Below are 21445 nucleotides of genomic sequence, written 5' to 3' on the forward strand. Positions count from 1 at the left end.
TGGTTGGTTTTGGTGCAGAAGATGAACAGAAACATGCCTAGATGTGAAAGTAGCATAAATTTCTTATCCTAGTTAAGATATTAGAAAGTAGATGGAGCACCCTATCATCCAAATCTAACTTGTATGTATGTGTGTGTATATATATATATACATATTGCACTCTCCACAAGCTTATGAGAAGTAGGTGCATGCACTTTAAGAAGAAGGTGCCCATCACCCAGTGACTAGAATAATCAACAGCAATCTGTGTTTTTGATCTCAACTCCCAACCCAACCACCCCACAAATAAGCTTTTGTGGCAGGTATTTCTGCCTCTTAGCCATAGGCAAAAGATGGGCCCACACAGAAGCTATATTTTATGGTCCCCAATTTCAGTAGAGCTCAACCTCAGTCCTTGGAAAGCAGGATGCTCCCTTGGGCCTCCTCTTGACTCCTCTCTTCCTCCCACCAGTGCCATTAACAGAACAAACAATTCAACCAAACCCAATTCCAAGTTCTTGGCGTTCCATGTTCGTCTCAAACATTACACTGCACATGAGATGGCAGAGGATTTGGTTCTCCAGACTTCCAACGGCTATATTATTGCCTCCGGCCTCCAACGGCTATGTTGGCCTTTGATCCATCTTCCACTTCCCGCGTTGATATCGGGGTGGGTTCGTTGAAGAATCCCACCTATCACACCCTTCCTTCTCCTCCCGTTTCCCGCCAATCTCGCGGCCGAGGTGGAAATCCGATACAGGGCGACGCACCCCATCATCACAAGGTGGAAGAACCCGGCCGATAAAAATCCCGCCTTTCCTATCTTTAGCCATGCCGTGACCCGCCCCCATCCTCTGCCGCCCCGATTCTGCTCTGTTCCCATCTCCATCCATTATCTCACCTGGGTCTCTCTTGGATCCCCTCTCTCTCTCTCTCATCATTCCCCCTGTTCCCTGGTATAGGTCCTCCGGCGCCGCCGCCGCCGCTAGCGCCCCCCCACCCCCCGCCGATGCCATAGGAGACGTAGATTGCGATGGGCTGCGTGGCGTCGAAGAATGCGGCCCCCGTGACACCGGTCATCGACTCGGCCGGCGTGTCGGGAAATCTAGACGCCTCAGGGGAGATTCTTGGGGTGTCGTCATCGCTGTTTAACCGCCCGAAGCTCGGGAGCTATGAGTTCGGGGACCGCAGCGAGTCCGGGGAGTCAGGGAAGATCAACAGCACCAGCAATTCGATGAGCTTTCGGCTGGGGAATCTGCATCGGTACATCGAGGGAGAGCAGGTTGCTGCCGGGTGGCCTGCTTGGCTCGCTACTGTTGCTGGAGAAGCCATTCAGGGATGGGTGCCCCGTAAAGCTGAGTCTTTTGAGAAATTGGAGAAGGTAATGAGGAGAATTTATGGTAAGCAGTTGTTTTGAGGAGAATTTACGGTAAGCAATTTTGTTACTCTAATGCATGTTGAATCACAAGATTGTTTATGCAAACATGGAAGATTTAGGAAAATTAGGGATCCGACATATCACCTAAAGATCAATCCATCGAACGAATTCTATATTAGGTGCAGCATGGATTTATGATAAAGTTCTGCGCATTTCTAGATTTATTGCTTCAGTGGTTCTTCGATGTTTCTGTTGTCTATTGTCCTATTATGGCCTCAACATCAATATTCAACAGCTATGGAAAAAGTGCTTGTGATTTATGAGAGAATATCGATTTATGTTTTTGCCATTGTAATGCATCATTATAGACTTAAATCAACAAAAAGATCCGAAAGGTTTGCAAGATTTTTCAGAAAATAGTGATGTATATATTGGTAATCTCCACAACTGGTTAGGAGACCGCGAGATGTTCTTATGTTCTGATTTCGGCTAATGTTTTCTTGAGATCGACAACTGTTTTGTTGTACGATATTGGGATGATTTTCTTGCTGATGACATCAAGTGGTTGTACATTGCATCTACACATTCTATGTTTTTTGCTTCTTTACATGTCTATTTGCTGATAAGATCTTATTTAATGTCAACTGCATCTGAAGATCGGACAAGGTACCTATAGCAGTGTGTTCAAAGCACGTGAACTTGACACAGGAAAGATTGTTGCCTTGAAGAAGGTCCGGTTTGATGTTTATGAGCCCGAGAGTGTTAGGTTTATGGCACGCGAGATCCAGATCCTCCGCAGGCTGGACCACCCCAATATTGTCAAATTGGAGGGACTGATTACTTCCCGATTGTCCTCTAGTATATATCTTGTTTTCGACTATATGGAGCATGATCTTGCTGGGTTGTCAGCTTGTCCTAACATCAATTTTAGTGAATCACAGGTTTGCCCACATTCTCAACAAGTATGTGAAATTTATAAAGTGAAGAATTGGAACAGGCGATCCTAAGCAGAAAAATACTTTACTGTGTATATGTATTGTAGATCAAATGCTATATGAAACAATTACTATCTGGACTTGAACATTGCCATGCACGTGGGATCATGCATCGTGACATCAAGTGTGCAAATCTTCTGATTAATAATGAGGGCATCCTGAAAATTGCCGACTTTGGTCTAGCAAACTTCTGTGATTCTGGGAAAGAACAACCGCTTACTAGCCGTGTTGTGACCCTATGGTATCGCCCACCCGAACTTCTTCTGGGTTCGACAGACTATGAAGCATCTGTGGATCTGTGGAGTGTTGGTTGTGTGTTTGCAGAAGTGTGTCTTGGGAAGCCTATCTTGCAAGGGAGAACTGAGGTAATCATCTTAGCTGTAATCTTCTATTATATTATTTATATCATATGCATATTTCCTTTATTCTTAAAATGCAACAGATTATCTTCCTACTTTTAGGGATAAGAACAAGTCCATTGATTAGCCATGATATGACAGAACCATGACAATTCTGTTTCTTTTCTTTTCTTTTCTTTTTTAATTAAATAATACCACAGAATTCAATTGACTAAAGCATAAAAAGGGAAAAAATGACTAGAAGTGAAAAGGAACCAGAGAACAACATATTATGGGAAAAAGATAATAAAAGATCCTTCCTTTTCTCGGTAGTAAATGGAAGGCAGCTCAACATGCAAATGTCGAATCTTCCCAGCATTTCCAGTGTAAAATTCATCCTGTAGTTTCTTTAAGGATCTGGGTTATGGACTATATTACGAACATATCAACTTAATGAGATACATTCTGAGAAACTAGTGAAGAAAACATACCATCACTCAATTGCAGAGTTAGCCAGGGTTGATCAGTACAGTACCTGAATGATGACAATTGCAATGGGTGCATGTCTGACTTCAACAAGATTTATATGAAATCAAACATAGGAGGAGAATTGTTTCCAAAATTTACAGCTCAGGAATATAGGTGCATAATATAAACCACAGGAAATAGATTCAGAATAGTACTAAAAAAACTAGATAATATATTTGCATTTATGACTCTTAAAAATGTAGCACCAGCCATCTAGCAATGCAGTGGAATACATACGATTGATAGTTGCGAAAACTATTTTTTACCATCCAACAGCTTGTTCCTTTATATACAATTGAATACATTCCGTTATATATGTGCACACATATTAATTTGTGTTAATATTTCTTTCATAACTTACCTTATGTTAAGTTATGAAGTTTAATTATCTTTCTGTTATTTTCAGGTTGAACAAATACATAAGATATTTAAGCTATGTGGTTCTCCACCAGATGAATATTGGAAGAAGTCCAAGTTGCTCCATGCAACGCTTTTTAAACCCCAACAACCTTATGAGAGTCGCCTTCGAGGGACACTTACCTTTTTACCAAAAAGTGCCTTTAGCTTGTTAGAAACTTTTCTGTCTATTGAACCATATAAGCGTGGCACAGCCTCAACAGCTCTTGCATCTGAGGTAATTTTGTATATAGGAATTCTTTTCTCCTGTTTTGGTATATATTTCATCTTTTATAGTGTGGTTTTTATAGTGTGGTTTTCTTTCTTATGATGCTTTATATGAGATAATTTAGCATATAGTTGTCTAATTGCAGTGATGCATATAGTTGCAGTGGTTTTATTTTTTATTCACTTTTTTATGAAATATCTCTGATCAGCAGTTTTTGATTGAAAAAGAATGAAACCTGATACGGAATTATACATTAACGAAGAGGATATAATGAATCACAGAGGAACCAAATAGTGATCCAAAAATAGCTCATTTTTTCCATCGCTCCCAACAAGAATCCGGATTGATGGAAAAAAGAACCTATACACAAAAATTTGATGGTTGTGCTCTGTTCTAACTTTAGATTTAGTACATTTCTCCGAACAACTCAAGCATCTAAAAAGTTACTCCGACGTCCCACCTGCTTGGTCTTTCTTTTGTTGAGGAATTCTGCCTAAAATGTCTTATATGCTGTCTTCGTTAGAGATTTGATGGTTGATATCCTCCTAGACCACACCTGCCTGGGCTTTTTCTTGGTCGAGGAATTCTTCCTAGTGCGTCTTCTACATTCTTGTTCTCCAGAGATTTGCTGGAGAAGGTCTCCCCAAATTTCCCATCAGGTAGCACCTAGATTAAGCAATATGAAATCAACTACAAGCTGAAACAACTGTGGTCTAACAATACTCTACAACTTTTGTATGGTAGAGTGATCTACCTAGCATTGTTCTCGTTTGTGTCTGCCATCCCTATTGATATGCATATTATAATGACCCATAACCTCATCCAAAAAGGCTAGCCGGAAGGTATTATTTGGGTTTCTTGATACTATATATATACCCAAGTTCCACCCAGCGGATAACTCAATATGGGACTAAACATATGCTCCCATAGGTTCTCAAACACTCTTCCCATTTAAGTCCTAGCGTTCTTGCTAGACAAAAAGTCCAAATCCAATCACAAACACCATAATTAGCTTGTGGTCAATCCTAAAGGGCCCATGCTGCAATGACCCCTAGTCCATATGGGCCGTGGACCTAGTTTGCTCTAATACTATTTGTAATGATTCAGAACCTCACTTAAAAAGACTAGACAATATTTGAATTCATTGACCTTGTATATATATCCAAAATCTACATAGTACATAACCAATGCGGTATTAAAGACAAGCCTACATAAGTCCTCACATATACTTGGAGATGGATGTTTCTGATTATCAAAACTGATGACATGTGAATAGTCAAAAGAAATACTACCAAGTGCCCTTCTTTCAGAGACAATATACCTTAAAACCATGTTGCATGTGAGTGGAAGGATGTCAGTTTGGAGCATGATCTGGTGGCTGCACATCTGGCTCGTGGTTGTGGGATGACTTGCTTGCATCATGAGAAATGCAAACAAGCAGCAGGTGGTGCAGTTTTATCTAGTACTATTGGTGGTCCATAGCTTGGATACTAGCTGCTTGCATGATTGGCCAAGTCTCAAAGCGGTTCATTTGTGACTATATAGTCCTTTGAGGCATTAACTACCAATTAAGTGCAAGTAATATGTGCAAAGTAAGCGACAATGACACATTAATACAGTGGTTAATGATCAGTTGATCATATGTCTGTATGCATTTCTTTATGTATAAGTGGATGGAATCATGCATTGTGGCACTTAAATGCTAGACTTGAAAGGATCAGGTCATAATTTTCAGTCCCCCAACAAAAAAAATATATATTTGTCTAGTGCACAATAAATTTGTGGGAAAGTTTTTTTCCAACATATATTAATGTTAGTTCTACAATGCCTACTGATCCTATCCGCTCCAAATTATTACTGGTCATGACCTCAATCCAGCTACTTGGTTAGCAAAGGGAATACAACTTTGATGGCCACTTATATCTATTTCAAGCTGACCTCTATGACAATATGAGAAGCTTTACCCTATGCTCTCTCTCTCTCTCTCTCTCTCTCCGAGTAAGAATATGGTCTTTAATCTTTGAAGCAAAGGGGTCCAGGAGTTCAAGGACTTTCATGACCTTTATCAGATCTAGGAGAACTTGTTACAACTACAAACTTAGGTGGTAGCCCAAGCTCTGGCATATAAAAAGCTCAGCATATGACTGTACACGATAGCATTTTGGCCCCAGAAGGCATGCTTAAGCTAGAATGTTCTCTCCTTTACTGCTTTTATCTATCATAAGAAATCGCCTCAATATGACAGTGATGTTTGCGGCTACTTGTCCGAGATTTTATTTTTCTGTTTTTTTACCTTATTTTCTATTATAACTACTTCCGATTTAAAATATTTGGGCATCATGTTGGTGTGTCAAGTTGCAATTACCATTTGATGTTTTTTTCCTCATTCTTGTTCAGTATTTCAAGTCAAAACCATACGCATGTGATCCATCGAGCTTGCCAAAATACCCACCTAACAAGGAGATTGATGCAAAAGCCCGTGAGGACTTGCACAGGTAAGCTTTAACAGTCTTATTACTTTGAGGTTCCAAAACAAGAAAAAAATCCTTTCCTAAAGAGAAAGAGAAAGAAGAAGAGGAAGCTGATTTCTAGAAAGATGATTATCAACTGTTCTCCTATTTGATGTGTTAGATTGTCTGGTTCATGCTTTGCAAGTATATTCAGTTCATGGATATTTAACCTTAAAAAATTGATTGTCTATCAAAATTTAACATCATATGCATCTAAGATCCTATGCAAATATTTGGTTTACAATATTTTGCTTCCATAGTTGCAAAACCAGAAACTTTCTCTTGTTCTTTTTGTATTAAACAATTAAGTGAACCCTTATGTGAACTTAGCCGCATATAAGTACTAAATCAGATGAAACATATTTGAATATTATAAATTCCATCAGTGGTTATTAATGTATCAAGTGCATGTCTGTTGTACCGGCCCGAATCGGACAGTATAGAACGTACCGTATTGTGCCGGCTCGGTACCGGTATCCGGTACGGATGGCGTACCAACACTCGATATGCTAAAAAGATCTCGTACTACCGTACCGTACCGACACTGTGCTAGTGTGACACCGGTATGAGGTCCGGTACCGAGACGGCGAACCTTGATCGAGTGACTCATAAAATGAGGATGTGATTGTCAAAGCCAAAGTTACCATTATTCCAACTTTGTCAGTAAAGGAAATCTAAATTCTTATCTTTGATACCTTCATTAGACAATTTGCCTTTTAGATTTTTAACCAGTTTTCTATGAATTCTTTTAGGAGAAGGGTCAACAGTAAGCCATGTGGTATAGAAGCCACAAGAAAACCTTCAAGAATGTATAGAACTTCACAGGAACCAGACGGGATAAATAGAGCCGCATCTTGCCGAAAGGTCTCTCTACCACCACCTTCACTCCCTTTCTCTGAGAGTTACATGATTCAGAGAACAGAATTTTTTTTTTTTCCTGCAGGACTCATGGAAAACAAATGGAGGCAATAATAGTGGTGCCAAGAGAGATCAAACAGTAAAAAGTAACACTAGACTATTTGTAGATCTGCAGCCAGTACCAGCAATTAATCCCCCAGATGAGGGTCGATATTTAAAGGAGACCTGTCGAAAAGACATTCCTTCCTCAGGTCCCTTGCAGGTTTCTGCTTCTAGTGGCTTTGCATGGGCAAAGAAACCAAAAGAAAACCGTTTATATATCAATTCTCATTCTAGATTCAGCTCAAGAAGCCACACATCTCGTGCACTAGATCATTCGAATATCTTGCCAACAAAAATTCCTTCCAACCTGAAGGGACAAGCTAACAGAGACACTGGACATGCACCATATTTGAATTCTAACAGCTGCAAGCAACATGAGATTGCAAAGCATGGGACGCTCACACAATGGTCACAACCAGAAATTCCAGAGCAATATGAGATTGCAAAGCATGTGATTATGAACCAATGGTCGCATCCAGGAAAGCCAGACTCATTTGATTCCTGTGATTCTTATCATTCTCGGGATTTATTGGATGTACTTTACAAGAGAGATGCAAAATCAACTAAGCATAGCATCTTGGTACTGGTCCAGCTAATCTACCTTTTTTTTCCCTACTACTCTGTCAATATAGCTAGAATTTAACTGTCCACTTGAAAAATCTCAGGAGTACCAGGATCGAGACAGAGTTGAGTTTTCTGGGCCTCTACTTTCTCAGACTCATAAGATTGACGAACTTCTAGAGAAACATGAACGGCAGATCCGCCAGGCTGTTCGCAGATCATGGTTCCAGAAAGGTAAAAGTGAAGTCTCATTTCAAAAGGCAGTTGCAATTAGCATTTCATGTGTGTACTCATTTTTCTGTGGTGACAAATATTCCCTTCGCCTTAGCGTCATGTGGACATAATGTAATCTGAAATGGAAATTGTCTGAAAATCCCTTTTCACCACTACAATTCATCTCTCTCTCACACACAGACACGCACACATCAGGATCGTTTTTATGCTTATGCAGGACCAGAACTTTCAAGCAGTTTTCGCTGACATTATGACCACTATCTCCTTTTTCACTACTGAGTTTGACTGAGTTTTCTTCACTTATTTTTAACTTATCCTTCCTACACCTACCAAAAAGTCAATCTGGTCATGGTTTTGAGCCACGACATCAGCCCAAATTCTTGACACCTTAAAAAAAAGGCAACACTTCTTGGCTCCTTAACATAAATGATTAGATATTGCGATCTCAGTGACTGGAGTCGTAAATATGTAATCGCTTGTTGAACTGATAATTATGCTCTGCAGCGGTACCATCTAAAACTAATATGATTATTATGCTTATGGTTCTGGAATTGTTAGTTAGAATATTCTGTCAAACTAGTAGAATTCGACATTCTTGGATTTGGCTTATCATTCATTTCCTTCTCTTTAATTGAATAACTTTTACTTGAGAACTTCAATGTTGCTTGCTAGAGAAATATTTGGTTCTTCATATGCTATCAGATGAATGACAATGGCTATTGTTGATATTCATGGGCAGGGAGAAAGCAAGGACGTTGAGATCTATGGACATGTTATGTTCTACTAACTGATATAGGTGTCCTCAGAAATTCGAGAAGAGTACCCTAAGCTACACCAAGAACAAAATCCATGGCGGTGGCCTAACAATTAAGGGTGAAGATGATTTCAAGTGTCATACATGAATCTTTTCCATTGGTAACCAAGTCTAAAAGTGAAAATATTTGATTATTCATCAGTAAATTGAGGGATCCACTTTGAGTAACCAGCTGTTACTTACAACGCTGTTGACACTATTGATGTCGAATAAGTTCACAAAGGTGCGAAAAATGTGGAATGAGTCTTAGTCTTTTATTTTGCAGCTACTTGACATTTCAGATATGAAATTATGGAGGGCTAAAAAAGCAAATTCCTCTGAAATGTCGGTCTTCTAACTGTCTCAAAAAGAGGCAAAGCTTTTGCCAAGATAGTTCCTATAGAATCAAAAGCGCACACACATTTTCTTTTAACCCAACAGAAAATTAATCAAATAGATGTTGCTAGTTCTTTGATATGCCAAGGAGATTTCAAATCCGTGACATTAAAATTCTGCAATCCAAACAATAGGGCAGGGGACAGCACAAGGTATATTGTTCTGGGGCAATTAGACTCTGTCATTACAAACAGTTAACAAGTTTCTCTCCAATCATGCCATGATCATCTCTCACTCTTTTGATCATAACACTCCTCAGAACAGTATATACTATCTAGGAAAAATTCTCCAGTTCTTTGGAAAATCGATGACAGCCATTTTCATCATGTGCCCTTGAAGAAAATGATGCCATAGCAATTAGAAAACAGGACCTCACTGCATGCATTAGCAGCTACCATCATCCCTACTTCATGAGGTCACTGTAATATTATGCAATAACAAAGTGCATTGTCCTCAGTGCATTATAGTACAAGGATGAATCTACCATTATGTATCAACTTAATCAGCTCTAGTTCTATGTAATTACCAGGGTGTGCTAATTTATAGATTAAAATCAACTACACAATGTTGGCAATTATTTTACACCTATCAGTCAAAACTCATGGAGGGTCCTTGGTCATATCAAGAATGGGGCAAGCTTAGTTCTTGGATTATGCTTACAACTTTCATTGTGATTGTTTAAAGCCCCTTCAAACAGTACATAGTAAAACTGGTGAGGGGAAAGCTTGTCTTCCTCCCTTCATTTTCTAGAGAAAAAAAAAGGAGGGTATGTGGTCCATCGTATGGGGGACACGGTGGGATCAAGGACACAGTAGGTGGAAAGAGAGACTGTCAGGCAGTAGAAGACATGGGCTGCTACAAAGCCAGGTCTCAGTTTTGCACTGTCCCTGGTCCTTTCTCGTGAGCAAGCTCCATCGCTTACCAGAAATGGCCAAAAGAAGCGCAGAGCCATGTGAAGTCCATCCAACCCAAACCTTAGTCACTATTTATCTTCAACCTTGCAAGGTGTAACAATCGAAAATCTTATCTACAAAAATTAGGTGAAAAATATTATTTGGATTTTTCGATCTTGTCTAATTACTCAAAATCTATCTATGTAGCCGATACGAGATTAAATACATGTTCATATAGATCCTCACATACTTCTTCAGCCAGGCTAAGGATCCAAATCTATTCAAATCCAATCACAAGTACCATAAATCTAACCATAATCACTATGATTAACTCTTGCTTAATTCAAAAAGACTAGGTTCACTTTAATACTATTTGTAATTTAAGAGCTTCGTTTAAAAAAATTAATCAAAAAGTATTATTCGGATTTTTTATTCTATATTTAAATTTAAGATTACCTAGTATATAGCTGATGCGGGACTAATATGCCCTGTTTAAGTCCTCGTACAAGGCCCACAAAGAGCCTATCCTCTTTCATACGTATCAACGAAATGATCCGCGCTTGTGAAGAAGATGTAACACACCCTCCCAATTGGTGTGTAAAGCTTTATATTATATACCTATGCCTCAACAATTAAAGTCCTGCTCTCAAGTCTTGACCAACTTTCCACGAGGTTACAGGAATACAGCAAGGAAACAGCATACTTCACAATGGCCAGCTTTTGTTTGCGTCCGAAGAAAAAGCAGGAGAAACCAGTGCAATGAACTGGATTCCTACCTTCCCTACTCCATGGAGAGCAGGCGTCCAAGTCTAATTAGTTCCAAGATTAGCGGTAGCAAATTATTCTTAGCAGCAGGCTCTACTTGCATCATTCAAAGTGCAGCACAGCATTGTGTTTCTGTTCCCTCTATTTTCACCCCAAGGATCAAGCCATGTACGCATAAAAATCGGGAAAAGATTGCAAGAATAGGATCCTTGAGGTGATGGCCATCCGTGCCACCTTTTTGACCAAAGTTCTGGTGGATTGAGAAGAAAAGCAAGCGTGCGACTGTGCAATGGCTAAAAGTCACTACATTTCCTCACACCCTCACCAGCCAGTCGTATCACAAAGCCTGAGAGAGAGACAGGAGTAATGACAAGAGCCTAGAGAGAGAGAAGGGGCTTTTGGCAACTTTAATCATGAACAGAGGGAAAAGAGAAAGTAATTCCAGCCATGTACTAATTAACATCAGGCACACCTGACAGGTCTTTGCTCCCATGGGAAAAGCAGGAGAGAGAGAGCAGGGAAGAGCCCCATAAATCTCTTATTGGCTTAGGAAGGTTTATAGTGTAACATCTCAGTGAAGTACTCTCCTCTGTGGTCTTTCATGTCCTTTCTTCCTCTCCTCCCCTCAGCTCTTCCCTTCCTCCTCCCAACCCCCCCATTGCTCATTTTTCCTTCCCACTGATTGGACTGGAAAGACTATAAGAATGCTGCTTGCTTGGTTGCAGCTGTGATCAATCCCATCTCTTCTTGAGAAGAGAAGAGTGAACACATTTCTCTCTGTAAGGTGGAAATGAGGAAGCATGGGTGGCAGCTTCCTTACCATCCTCTTCAGGTGTGTTCCTAAGTTTTTCCTTTTGTTGTTTCTCTTTCTTCTACTTCTTGGAAATGGTTGGTGATCTTCTTCTCTGATTTCTTTGTGTAGGTGGTGGCAATAGCTGTTTTTCTGGCTCTGGGTTTTGCTTTCTATGTGTTCTTTGCCCCCTTCGTGGGAAGGAAGCTCTTTGAGTATGTCATTATCGGGCTTTACACTCCATTGGTAATTTTCTTGCTCATCCCTGTAACCTTTTCTTCCATTGTTTTTTTATCTTCATTTGTCATGCGAAACTATAAGTTCTTTCACTTTTTTCCCCCTTTTTTTTGCTAATCTGTCAGTTGTTGTGGCTCTCTTCTTCTTTTGTTTTAATTGCTTCCATTAACTTGGGTTTTTTTTTGATTTTTTTTTTAATTTTATTGTGCTTCTTCTTCTTCTTGATTTACATTTGCATGAACCAATCCGGTCGAAGGTACTCTCTTGCTAACGTGGGTAAATGGAATGTTATGCTAACGCCCCTCTGATATGGATTTCATCTAATAATTGAAAAAATTAGAGCTTTTTGTGAAATTTGACAAAAATTTCATCAATGGCTATCAAAATTTCATCAATGGCTGGGATGCCTCAATGTGTCTGCTACTTTAGCCCAAAGGCCACAGGGGTTTGGTGCTTAGTTTATTGTTGTGGCTGATGGAAAAATTTACAGTTGGGTATCTTTCGGATCAGCTCCATGCCAATACCTGTAAACAGTTTCATCTTTAATTCCCACTCACCTTCTCATAAATATTTCCCGCTAGCACATTTTCCTCAGGGCTTTGAGTTTGTACCTCTTTTTTGTTGATTTGGACTATGATTCAGAAAGCTTAAGCATCTAAAATTGATTATTCTCGACGTAACTGGTTTAACTTCCTGTAGTAGATTCTGAAAGACAAAATCAGTTAGATGACACTTTGGCAATCTTTGCTTCCCGATCTTTGTTAGGATAACTGTCACGCCCTGAACCCATCACCCAGGTCCGGTACATGACCGGCCGCATGAGCCATAGAGCAATGCCCTAAAGATCATGCAAGGCCTAAGATAAACAAAAATCCAATAAAACCACAACTGATTAATTTATTCAAATTGACATATCCAACATGTCCAGATAATTAATTTAAGTTCAACTACAAGATCTTCAAATGTTCATCGACTTCAAAGAAAAGTAAACTAACTACAAGATCTATCCAGCGAATAACCGATGTGGGACTAAACACGCGCCCGCACGAGTCCTCACAATAACAACTTCATGTACGAACCTAATTGTTCTCGTTATATTCATTTGCTGCCTAATCACGTCACACATTGCTTGTTTTAGCTCAATCATGATATAAGATAAAGGGATTGATGCTCTTAGCATGCTGCTGAAGTCTGTGTTAGATATTCTTTACAAGGATAATTATTTAGGAATTCTGAGATTGATATGTGCACCTAGTGGTAGTTTTGTGGACATCTTACTACAGTGTATAATTTTCCTTAAGTATGCGTTGCGTACCATATCATTTTCTTCCAAGCATTGCATTAGATACTTGTATCAGGCTTAGTATTTAATTGATAACATAAAATTATGAGCTCAACACAAGCATACCTACTAGTCTGAGAGACAACAGAAGAAAAGGAAGCAAGGTACAATCACTTAACAAGATATTTGCATGAATTGGGAGCAGATTCTTATAGAGAATTTCTTTTGGGAGACAGACCTACCAACTCTGTCCACAAGTGTTCATATGTTAAATTTTTGCAGAAGTTTCAGGGGTTCGGTCGGTAACGTTGAATGTCCAGATTATAGCTAGTATCCTGGAATGATACATTTACCCTGATTTGCAGTAATCTCTATGTTTTCCAGCTTTTTAGTATAGTAGACAATGGTTAAACAAACTGCAATCATGTGATAGTTATGTTATTTGAACACATGCTATATTGCTTATTTCATGGAAGACATCATAAGCATGATATCATATATATTTCTGAAGCATCTTTGAAATCAATATATTGGACAAACTGCACCATAGCCCAAAGGTTGCAAGCCTACTCCAAATTGAGGAGGTTCTATGTTAAAATATTAGATCTCTGAGTCTTTGATGCTGGTCATTTTTGCATCACTTCTGTGGAGTAACTCGTGCACACTAATGGCCGTTCTCAAACAAAAGTCAATAAATAGGAATACTAGGAATCATGTTCTGGAAGTTTATTTATTTTTTTTGGGTGGATCGTATTGCAAGATAGATACCTGTTGCAACAAGCAAAAGTATTGATGTAGTGGGAACTTTCAGGTGACATGCGTCTTTTGTCTGTACGCTTGGTGTGCTGCCACAGATCCTGGGGACCCAGGAATTTTCAAGTCAAAGAAGTATCTTAATATAGAAGACAATGGAAAGCAGACTCATCCCAAGATATCTAGACAAGGAGCTGAATTAATTTCCTCAATCAATGAAGCACATGCTGTGACAACAACAGGAGTTAAACCACTTGATAGGGACCACGCTGATGATACTGGCGGAAAGTCATCTGACAAACCTGAAAAGGAAAAACCATCTTCTTGTGGTATGCATATATTGATGGTTTTGTTCAGCTGGCGCCCTCTTTCTTTTGTATGTAGCCAGCGCCATTCACACGAGCATTCTTCTGAGCGACAACCAAGTGAGGATGGCATGTTTTACTGCACCCTTTGTGAAGTTGAGGTATGCACCAGGCATCTTGCAGTTATACTTATTATTATTGATGATCTATGGTTAGAATATTTGGGTCCTATAAACTGCAACATTCTTAATTTTGTCCTTTCGAAAATTGTGTACTGTCTAATTTTGCAGAATAATTTTCTTATCAGGTTGTTTGGTTTGCACTTCGTACGTAACAATTTCTTGCCACCTTATTTCTTTTTCATTTGGTGATGCAGTTGTTCTAGTTTAAATTGCAGCAAAATAACATTTCCTTTTTCTTCTTTTCTGTGTTACATAAAAGGTCTGGTTAAGGTTTGTCAGTTATAATGATGATGGCATATTTCACATAAACTATATACATAATGCATCTAATATTTCTGGAACTCCCTAGATGTTCATCCCACTCACAGGCTACAAGTAATTTAAGGTCTTCTGAATTCATCTTTCCCAAACCTTGTCTACCATATATCACCTTATCTCTTAAATAATTATTTACATGACACATATCTCCCTTGGAATTCAATTTTAATTCATCAAACTCCTTCCAAAAAATTGTCTGAGTTCCTTGCTAGCAATTGTATTTTTGGCGCATTTGTGCTGAGAAAATTCATTAGCTCCTTATCTGATATCAACTGAATAGCTTGTAATGTACCTTTGACCGTTATATATCCACAGCTTTGTTCTTCATATCATTGCAAATGATTGTGTTTGCTTACTTTATATATATGTTCATGCAGTGCAGAGGCATAGACCTAGAATTATATGCTTCACCATCACGTACCTTTTCAAACTCTTCTTGCATATTGGTATTGTAACTGATATATGAGTTGCATTGATGTTTTTCATACCTTTCTCTTGTACATGGTAACAGAAGCTTCATGTTCCCTTTCAAGGGAAAAATGTGCCTCTTATACTAGATGTGGTTATGATTTGGAACAATCTCTGGTGGACATTGTGCAGGTGTTCAAGTATAGTAAGCACTGTAGAGTTTGTGACAAATGTGTTGATGGCTTTGATCATCACTGCAGGGTACAGGATTTTGGTTACCATAATATTCTCCATTCCTTCCTTTTTCCAATAATGGTGACAGCCTAACGTCTTCTACTCCATTACTCTTGTAGTGGCTCAACAACTGTATAGGCAGTAGAAATTATCGAAGGTTCTTCATTCTCATGGTTTGTGCACTTGTTCTGGTAAGCATAAGCCCTCATTTGTCAGGATCCATGGCATTTGAAAACATCCCATACCCTTGGGGTGTTCATGTCCTTGTAGTGACCTGGCACATTTATGTCCAGTTTCCCGATGAGGCGACCTAGACCTGCACCCCTAGCTGGCAGTCTAGAGTTGTATATAGCATTTTTGTTCTGGGTCCTTTTCATTCTGGTTGATTATTGACAGGTCTGCGTGATTTATGCACCTTGGGCTTGAACCTGCAGCTTATTCTACAGTGGTCGATAGGAGTCCTTGTGTTGATTCTTAGTTTTATTGAGCGGAAGCGATTTTCTGGAGAGATAGCCTCAAAGTTGGGAAGCAGTTTCTCTTTAGTACCATATATTGTTGTGGTGGTAAGTTTGTAAAATCCTTCCTTTTCCACTCTAGTGATGCCTTGCCATTTGTTTAAGAATCCATTGATCCACTTGGATAATGCTAATATGTTTGGCTAAGTTACACACCAATTCTTTTTCCAAAAAAAATATATTAATGTCACAATTCCGTATTTTCTCTTTAAAATTCCTGACTTGAGATTAAAATCAACAGTGCAATTTCTGGACGGTGTCCTGGAATACTGATTTTGTTGGTTAACATTGTGATGGTATGTTTGGCAGGGTTTTTGCACCTTCTTAGCAATGGTTGCCACTTTGCCGCTTGCTCAACTTTTCTTCTTCCATGTTCTTCTGATTAAAAAGGTAATCTTTAGTGACGAACTGTGGCATTATCTGCATTCTTATGGTGAAAACTGAACCTAATATTCTCCTACTTTATGTAATAGCTGGTTTGTTTCATCGCCACACAAGTGCTAGACATGCATTGACATGGGCGCAAGCCATTAATTGTATTTCTTGCATTAAGTGCTAATATGAACTTACAATCTAGTTTTAACTTGGTAATCTTTAACCAGTACACTTCTCTAGATTTTCTCCTCTTATGAATTGAAATTTATAATGGATCTTCAATTACCCAGACACATGATAGGGTGCATCAGAGTTGAAAACAAACTTAGTGATGTGAATCATGTTCTCTTCTAATCAGTTCAAGAATTTTTTTTGTATTCTTATCTGTTTGCTGGTCTCTTCTGGCTTCAGTTCATTTGCCTTTTTGTACTGTTTGATTAAAAATTTCCTTGTTTACTCACAATAAATACAGTCTTAAACATGAAGGAAAGTATATAAAAAGGGAAAACAATTCATTTGCATACTGCTTTCTTTATCCCATTATTCATTTTTTTGTTGAATGATAAATGTACAATTATTGATGATGATAAGTCAAAATTGTTTGAACAAATCAAAAGGTTGCATCTAACTACATGAACTGCCAATGTCCTGTCCGTCCTGATTATGATTTCTACAATTATTAAGACCAGCATAGTTTTTTTTTTCTCTCTCCTGAGGTAAATAAGGCGGCATGTATGTCTTTGGGAAGCAGGGAATCAGCACATATGATTACATCATAGCCTTGAGGGAGCAGGAGCAGCAAGGTGTTGGTGGTCAGCAGAGCCCTCAAATGTCTCCAGTCAGCTCTCTTACTGGACTTAGCAGTGTTAGTTCCTTCACTACATTTCATCGTGGTGCATGGTGCACTCCTCCACGATTATTTCTTGAGGATCAGGTATTTTCTTTGTCCTATCTTCTTTAAGATTTTATTTTTTAAGATAAAAGAACTTTATTAAGATTAACTTTTGTCAAATGTCAAAATGTATATCTGCAACATCAACATTATGATATAGCATGATTGGGTGGGTTCCCCTCGACTTCCATCAAAGGGGGGAAAAAAGAGAAAAAAGCACCCATGATTGGGTGGGTTCCCCTCGACTTCCATTTAACCAACTATGATATAATATAGTTCCTATATTCAGAGAAATTTTTGTGTCTCCAAGGTAGCGAGCAAACCAATCATCTCATAGTTGGTTATATTAAGGGCCCACTCCAGCCTGCAAACTCAGTACCCAACCAAGACGAGACCCAATCTCAATATTGAATGGGTCGAGTATGGATCCAAAGTCAGGCCCATTGAAACTTTGGGGTTGGGTATGTATTTGATATTTTTAGACCTGACCTGACCAAAACCCACAGAATTGCCTGGTTTCTTACATTAAAACACACACACACACATATGTGCATACCCACATAGATAGGCATGTATAAAATATAATTTTTATTTATCTATCCTTCATTTTGTAAACTCTTAGTATATGAAATTTTGTTCTATAATTTAGAGGGGTAGAAAGAATAAAAAGTAATGACATGTTCGACCATGTTTGGGTGTCCGTACCTAAGTCTAAGTGTATCTCTTCAAATTTTAATCATCATTGTTGTATGGTTAAACATCAACTGCTTGTTGTTCATCATTTAATTTTTGTAACGTATATTGGATGTTGCATTGAGAAACTTCTGAAAGTATGGATTCTTTAGCTTGATTAACTCGTCAACATATACTGCTTGATACCTGATGGTTACTTGGACCCGGCCTCCACCTAACCCAAACTCAATGCACATTTTTTATTACCTGAACCTGGACCTGACCCAATCCTTCAATGGAGGACCAAAAGCGAGACCTGATCTCAACGTGTATAGGTCTGGGTTTAGTGAAACCTGGATCAGACCCAATTTGATACCATCCGAAGTTATATTTTTGTCACATCAGTCCACTCTTATTTATATTAAAAGATCTATACACCTTCTCCATGAACCAGCCATGCCATTGTTCTGCATAAAGAGTGAAAGAAGTTGGTTATATTTTTTGTCACATTAATCCACTCTTTATAGACCACTCTGCCAACTTTCAATGCCGTCCTAATGGCTTCCAAAAAGAACATTTTATGTTTTATGGGCTGTTTGGTTGATAAGTTTTACTAAAATGGATTTGTTCAAAGCACAAAATGAACGAGTTTTCCGAGAATGTTTGTTTGGTTTCTTTCGATAAAACTTGTTTTGTCCAAATTGGCCGAATCATAAAACCTGAAAAATGAGTTTTGTGAAAAAGGGTCTCCCATCTGTCAAAAATAAAGAAAGGTCTTCCCCTGTTTTTATGGGAACTCTCTCTTGCAGAGAATCTTGTTTATGATCTTCTATTTTGCAAAACTCATAGCGCCACCAAATAGCCCCTTAGTGATTGAGATAGCCCATCTCTTCTTATTCCATTGTATTGTGCAATAGAAATCTAATTTCTATTCAAACTTGTTACAATCTATGACTCGAATATTAGATACACTTCCCTAAGTCTTCAAACCATCAAAATCAAGTAAAATTGAGCAAACATACTTATGAATGTAGGCCTTTTAAAGGAAGCAGATGATTCAACTCTATTTTGACTAATATTTGATAAATAGGGAGTAAATATTATTAGCTATATCAATAAGTTCTGATTATCTCATCCTTAAAGCAACCAAGTCATTTGTCCTCGAATACCTTTTGCCACGTGCTTAAATTCCATGCCTTTCAAATACGTGTTGATATATTGGATATTTTGTAATACATCATAATCTTCAATATCAAGGAGGCAAGGATCTTGTGTATGCTGATGCAACCTAAGCAACCAAAAAAACTATATGTGATGGCAAACTTCAAACTGATGAGCACAAGTAATGTAATACTTATACGAGTTGAAAAATGTTGCTTGTAAATTCAAAAAGTAATCCCCATCTAAGAAGAAAATTCAGCCTCCCAATCGTAGCTTTACTCAAAATGTTCCACCTATCATAAAATGAAAGTGTAGAGACTGAGAGTATTTATTTATTTATTTATTTTTTTGAGAAAGAAGTGTTGAGAGTAAATTGAGTCACTAATCTTTGCTTATGTATTTGTACCAAGGAATGCTGAACCGGCCCGTACCGGCTAGTTCAACCCGTACCAGTTCGGCGTTAAAAAATGGTACCGGTCCAAACCGGCCCGTAACGGCCAGTATCGGCTAGACCAAATTTTTTTTGAGCTTTTGGAGGCCGAACCAGCGGTACCGATTTGGTACCAGTTCGAACCGGTCCAAACCAGTACCGAACCGGTCCAGTGGCCGACCGGTACGGCTACCGGTACCAGTTCGGCGATCCTTGATTGGTACTGACTTTTACATCAAATTTAGGGCAATCTGAAGTCTTTGAACTTATATTTTTTAAAAAAGATCAACCATAACTTGCTCACTTCCCGGTCTTCGAAGTTCTTCTAAGTCAAATTCTCCAACTTATCAGTCCATCTTTTCCTTTTATGTACTGAAGAGTAACTTATTGGTATTTGTTGAGAGATTAGGGAACAGATTTGTATAAAGAGTCCTCCTCTACAACCAAAAGATCTATTGAGATGTTGACTTCAGGTTCATCACTCAGCTAATCACCTTAAAGGCTTAAACCTATCACATTAGAGAAGCCCAATATATTTTTCGTCATATGCAAGAATAAGTTATGCGCAGAAAAAGTGAGCTAGGTGAGTTTTTAAGCACTACAGCTTTGTTGAGTAGGTGAATTGATGCTATGAACAGCCAATGTTTTAAAAGAAGATGAGAAAGAGCAACACCATTGTTCAACTTCAGCATGTTGTAGGATATGAAATTTGTTATTTCCTTTTAAAAATTTCTAGTCCCTTCATGTGTAATATTTGCCTTGCAAAGAGAAAATTTTCTTATATGAACTTGTCTTCACCTTATTGCTGCCTCTTTCTCAAGGTTCTGTAATAGGGACTTAACATTAACATTTCCATTTGTTCTAGTTTGATGTTGTTCCTCCCGAAATTAGCATGTCCACAAGTTCTGCCAGCAAGGAAATGGTAACAGAAGAGTCGGCAAGGAAAAGGAATGCTGCAACTGTGAAAATCAGTCCTTGGACCTTGGCACGATTGGATGCAGAAAAAGTTTCAAAAGCAGCTGCACAAGCAAGGAAGAAGTCTAAAATCCTGCAGCCTATTGGAAGACAAGAGGTACCACTGGGGCAAGAAACAGATAGTAGCTTTGGCAGCAGCAGCGATCGGATGGTTATAAAGACCGACAATCGGAGAAAGGCTAACAAGAGAGGTAGGATGCCTATTGGCATCCCTCTAGAACCCCTTGCGAAAATATCTGCCGGTGCTACTGAGAGTAACTGCAGTGACCTGGCTCTGGAAACATCCAGCAGTTTGGCACCTTTGCAGCTCGAAGCGAGGAATGCTTTCCAGACAAGCCAAGCCATGTCATCTACTGGAATGGTTGCGTCTTCTCCAGATAGCAGTTTGGGCTCACCCGATCTCCATCTACTCCGTGTCTCTTCCTCTGGAGCCGAAGATGCAAAGGGCCCCAAATCCTTCTCGGCGTGTGCCATTGTCCATAAGGGAATTCCGCTCTCAAGATCAACCAGTGATGGGTATGAAGCATCCGGCGGCGAAGACAGTGATCAGGTCCCATCCAGAATTGTGCACAGATCTGTCAATTGGAGTAACCTGATCTTCAACTCAGGTCAGGGTTACATGGTAGATAAATCGGAAGTATCATCCTTGGCAGGCATGCAATCTGACAGGCAACTACTTTGATCAAACATAGTGGCTGAGGTTTGTATCTTTTCATTTCATTAGGAGTAAAGATCATGCGATTGCTAAGTCAGTGTGCTGTTGGAATCATTTTAGTTGGTGACTTGATCGCCATTCTCTGTCCTGAGGTTCTGAAAAAAAATTGTTCGGTTTACAGGTGCTCTGGTCGTATGTAGAGTTATCTGGCCTAGAAATTGTGGTCAAGACTGTACCAGATGGTTTGCTATGTTCAATCTTGAAATTTAGCAGTTATTTTTCTTGCCTTTCCTGTGCTCTGTTTAT

At 38.9% G+C, this 21445-nt stretch overlaps 2 protein-coding genes across 4 annotated transcripts; both read left to right on the forward strand.

The window, feature by feature from the left end:
* The first annotated feature begins 383 nt into the window (after positions 1 to 383).
* LOC103704440 (protein IMPAIRED IN BABA-INDUCED STERILITY 1-like) lies at positions 384 to 9155 on the forward strand. Of its 2 annotated transcripts, XM_008787711.6 has the most exons (10): positions 384 to 763; positions 942 to 1360; positions 2014 to 2298; positions 2400 to 2717; positions 3625 to 3852; positions 6241 to 6338; positions 7106 to 7217; positions 7297 to 7893; positions 7979 to 8108; positions 8848 to 9155. In XM_008787711.6, exons 2-10 carry the CDS (start codon positions 1013 to 1015, stop codon positions 8865 to 8867), a joined length of 2136 nt encoding a protein of 711 aa, XP_008785933.4. In that variant the 5' UTR covers positions 384 to 763; positions 942 to 1012; the 3' UTR covers positions 8868 to 9155. The 2 variants fall into 2 exon arrangements, with proteins under 2 accessions (XP_008785933.4, XP_088560097.2); XM_088703971.2 differs by having other exon boundaries at positions 384 to 1379.
* A 2203-nt stretch (positions 9156 to 11358) lies between these two features.
* Positions 11359 to 21426, forward strand: LOC103704439 (putative protein S-acyltransferase 22). 2 transcript variants are annotated; one of them, XM_088703973.2, is made up of 10 exons: positions 11359 to 11787; positions 11878 to 11991; positions 14076 to 14483; positions 15423 to 15491; positions 15584 to 15655; positions 15899 to 16027; positions 16289 to 16369; positions 17106 to 17288; positions 20375 to 21184; positions 21321 to 21426. In XM_088703973.2, the coding sequence occupies exons 1-9, from the start codon at positions 11746 to 11748 to the stop codon at positions 21164 to 21166; spliced, it is 1890 nt and encodes a 629-aa protein (XP_088560099.1). In that variant the 5' UTR covers positions 11359 to 11745; the 3' UTR covers positions 21167 to 21184; positions 21321 to 21426. The 2 variants fall into 2 exon arrangements, with proteins under 2 accessions (XP_088560099.1, XP_088560098.1); XM_088703972.2 differs by having other exon boundaries at positions 11434 to 11529; positions 11681 to 11787; positions 20375 to 21426.
* Positions 21427 to 21445: the final 19 nt, after the last annotated feature.

This window comes from Phoenix dactylifera, chromosome 9 (genome assembly GCF_051530095.1).
Source record: "Phoenix dactylifera cultivar Ajwa chromosome 9, Ajwa_hap1_PhDact_Kaust_v1.1, whole genome shotgun sequence".
Lineage (NCBI taxonomy): Eukaryota > Viridiplantae > Streptophyta > Magnoliopsida > Arecales > Arecaceae > Phoenix > Phoenix dactylifera.

Excerpts from the sequence above, each read along its gene's own strand:
- LOC103704440 (XM_008787711.6), top strand. The coding sequence starts at position 1,013 with ATGGGCTGCGTGGCGTCGAAGAATGCGGCCCCCGTGACACCGGTCATC. Across the intron at positions 1,361-2,013 it reads CTTTTGAGAAATTGGAGAAG|ATCGGACAAGGTACCTATAG; the intron begins GTAATGAGGAGA and ends CTGCATCTGAAG. Across the intron at positions 2,718-3,624 it reads TCTTGCAAGGGAGAACTGAG|GTTGAACAAATACATAAGAT; the intron begins GTAATCATCTTA and ends TGTTATTTTCAG.
- LOC103704439 (XM_088703973.2), top strand. The coding sequence starts at position 11,746 with ATGAGGAAGCATGGGTGGCAGCTTCCTTACCATCCTCTTCAG. Across the intron at positions 11,788-11,877 it reads TTCCTTACCATCCTCTTCAG|GTGGTGGCAATAGCTGTTTT; the intron begins GTGTGTTCCTAA and ends TTCTTTGTGTAG. Across the intron at positions 17,289-20,374 it reads GATTATTTCTTGAGGATCAG|TTTGATGTTGTTCCTCCCGA; the intron begins GTATTTTCTTTG and ends CATTTGTTCTAG.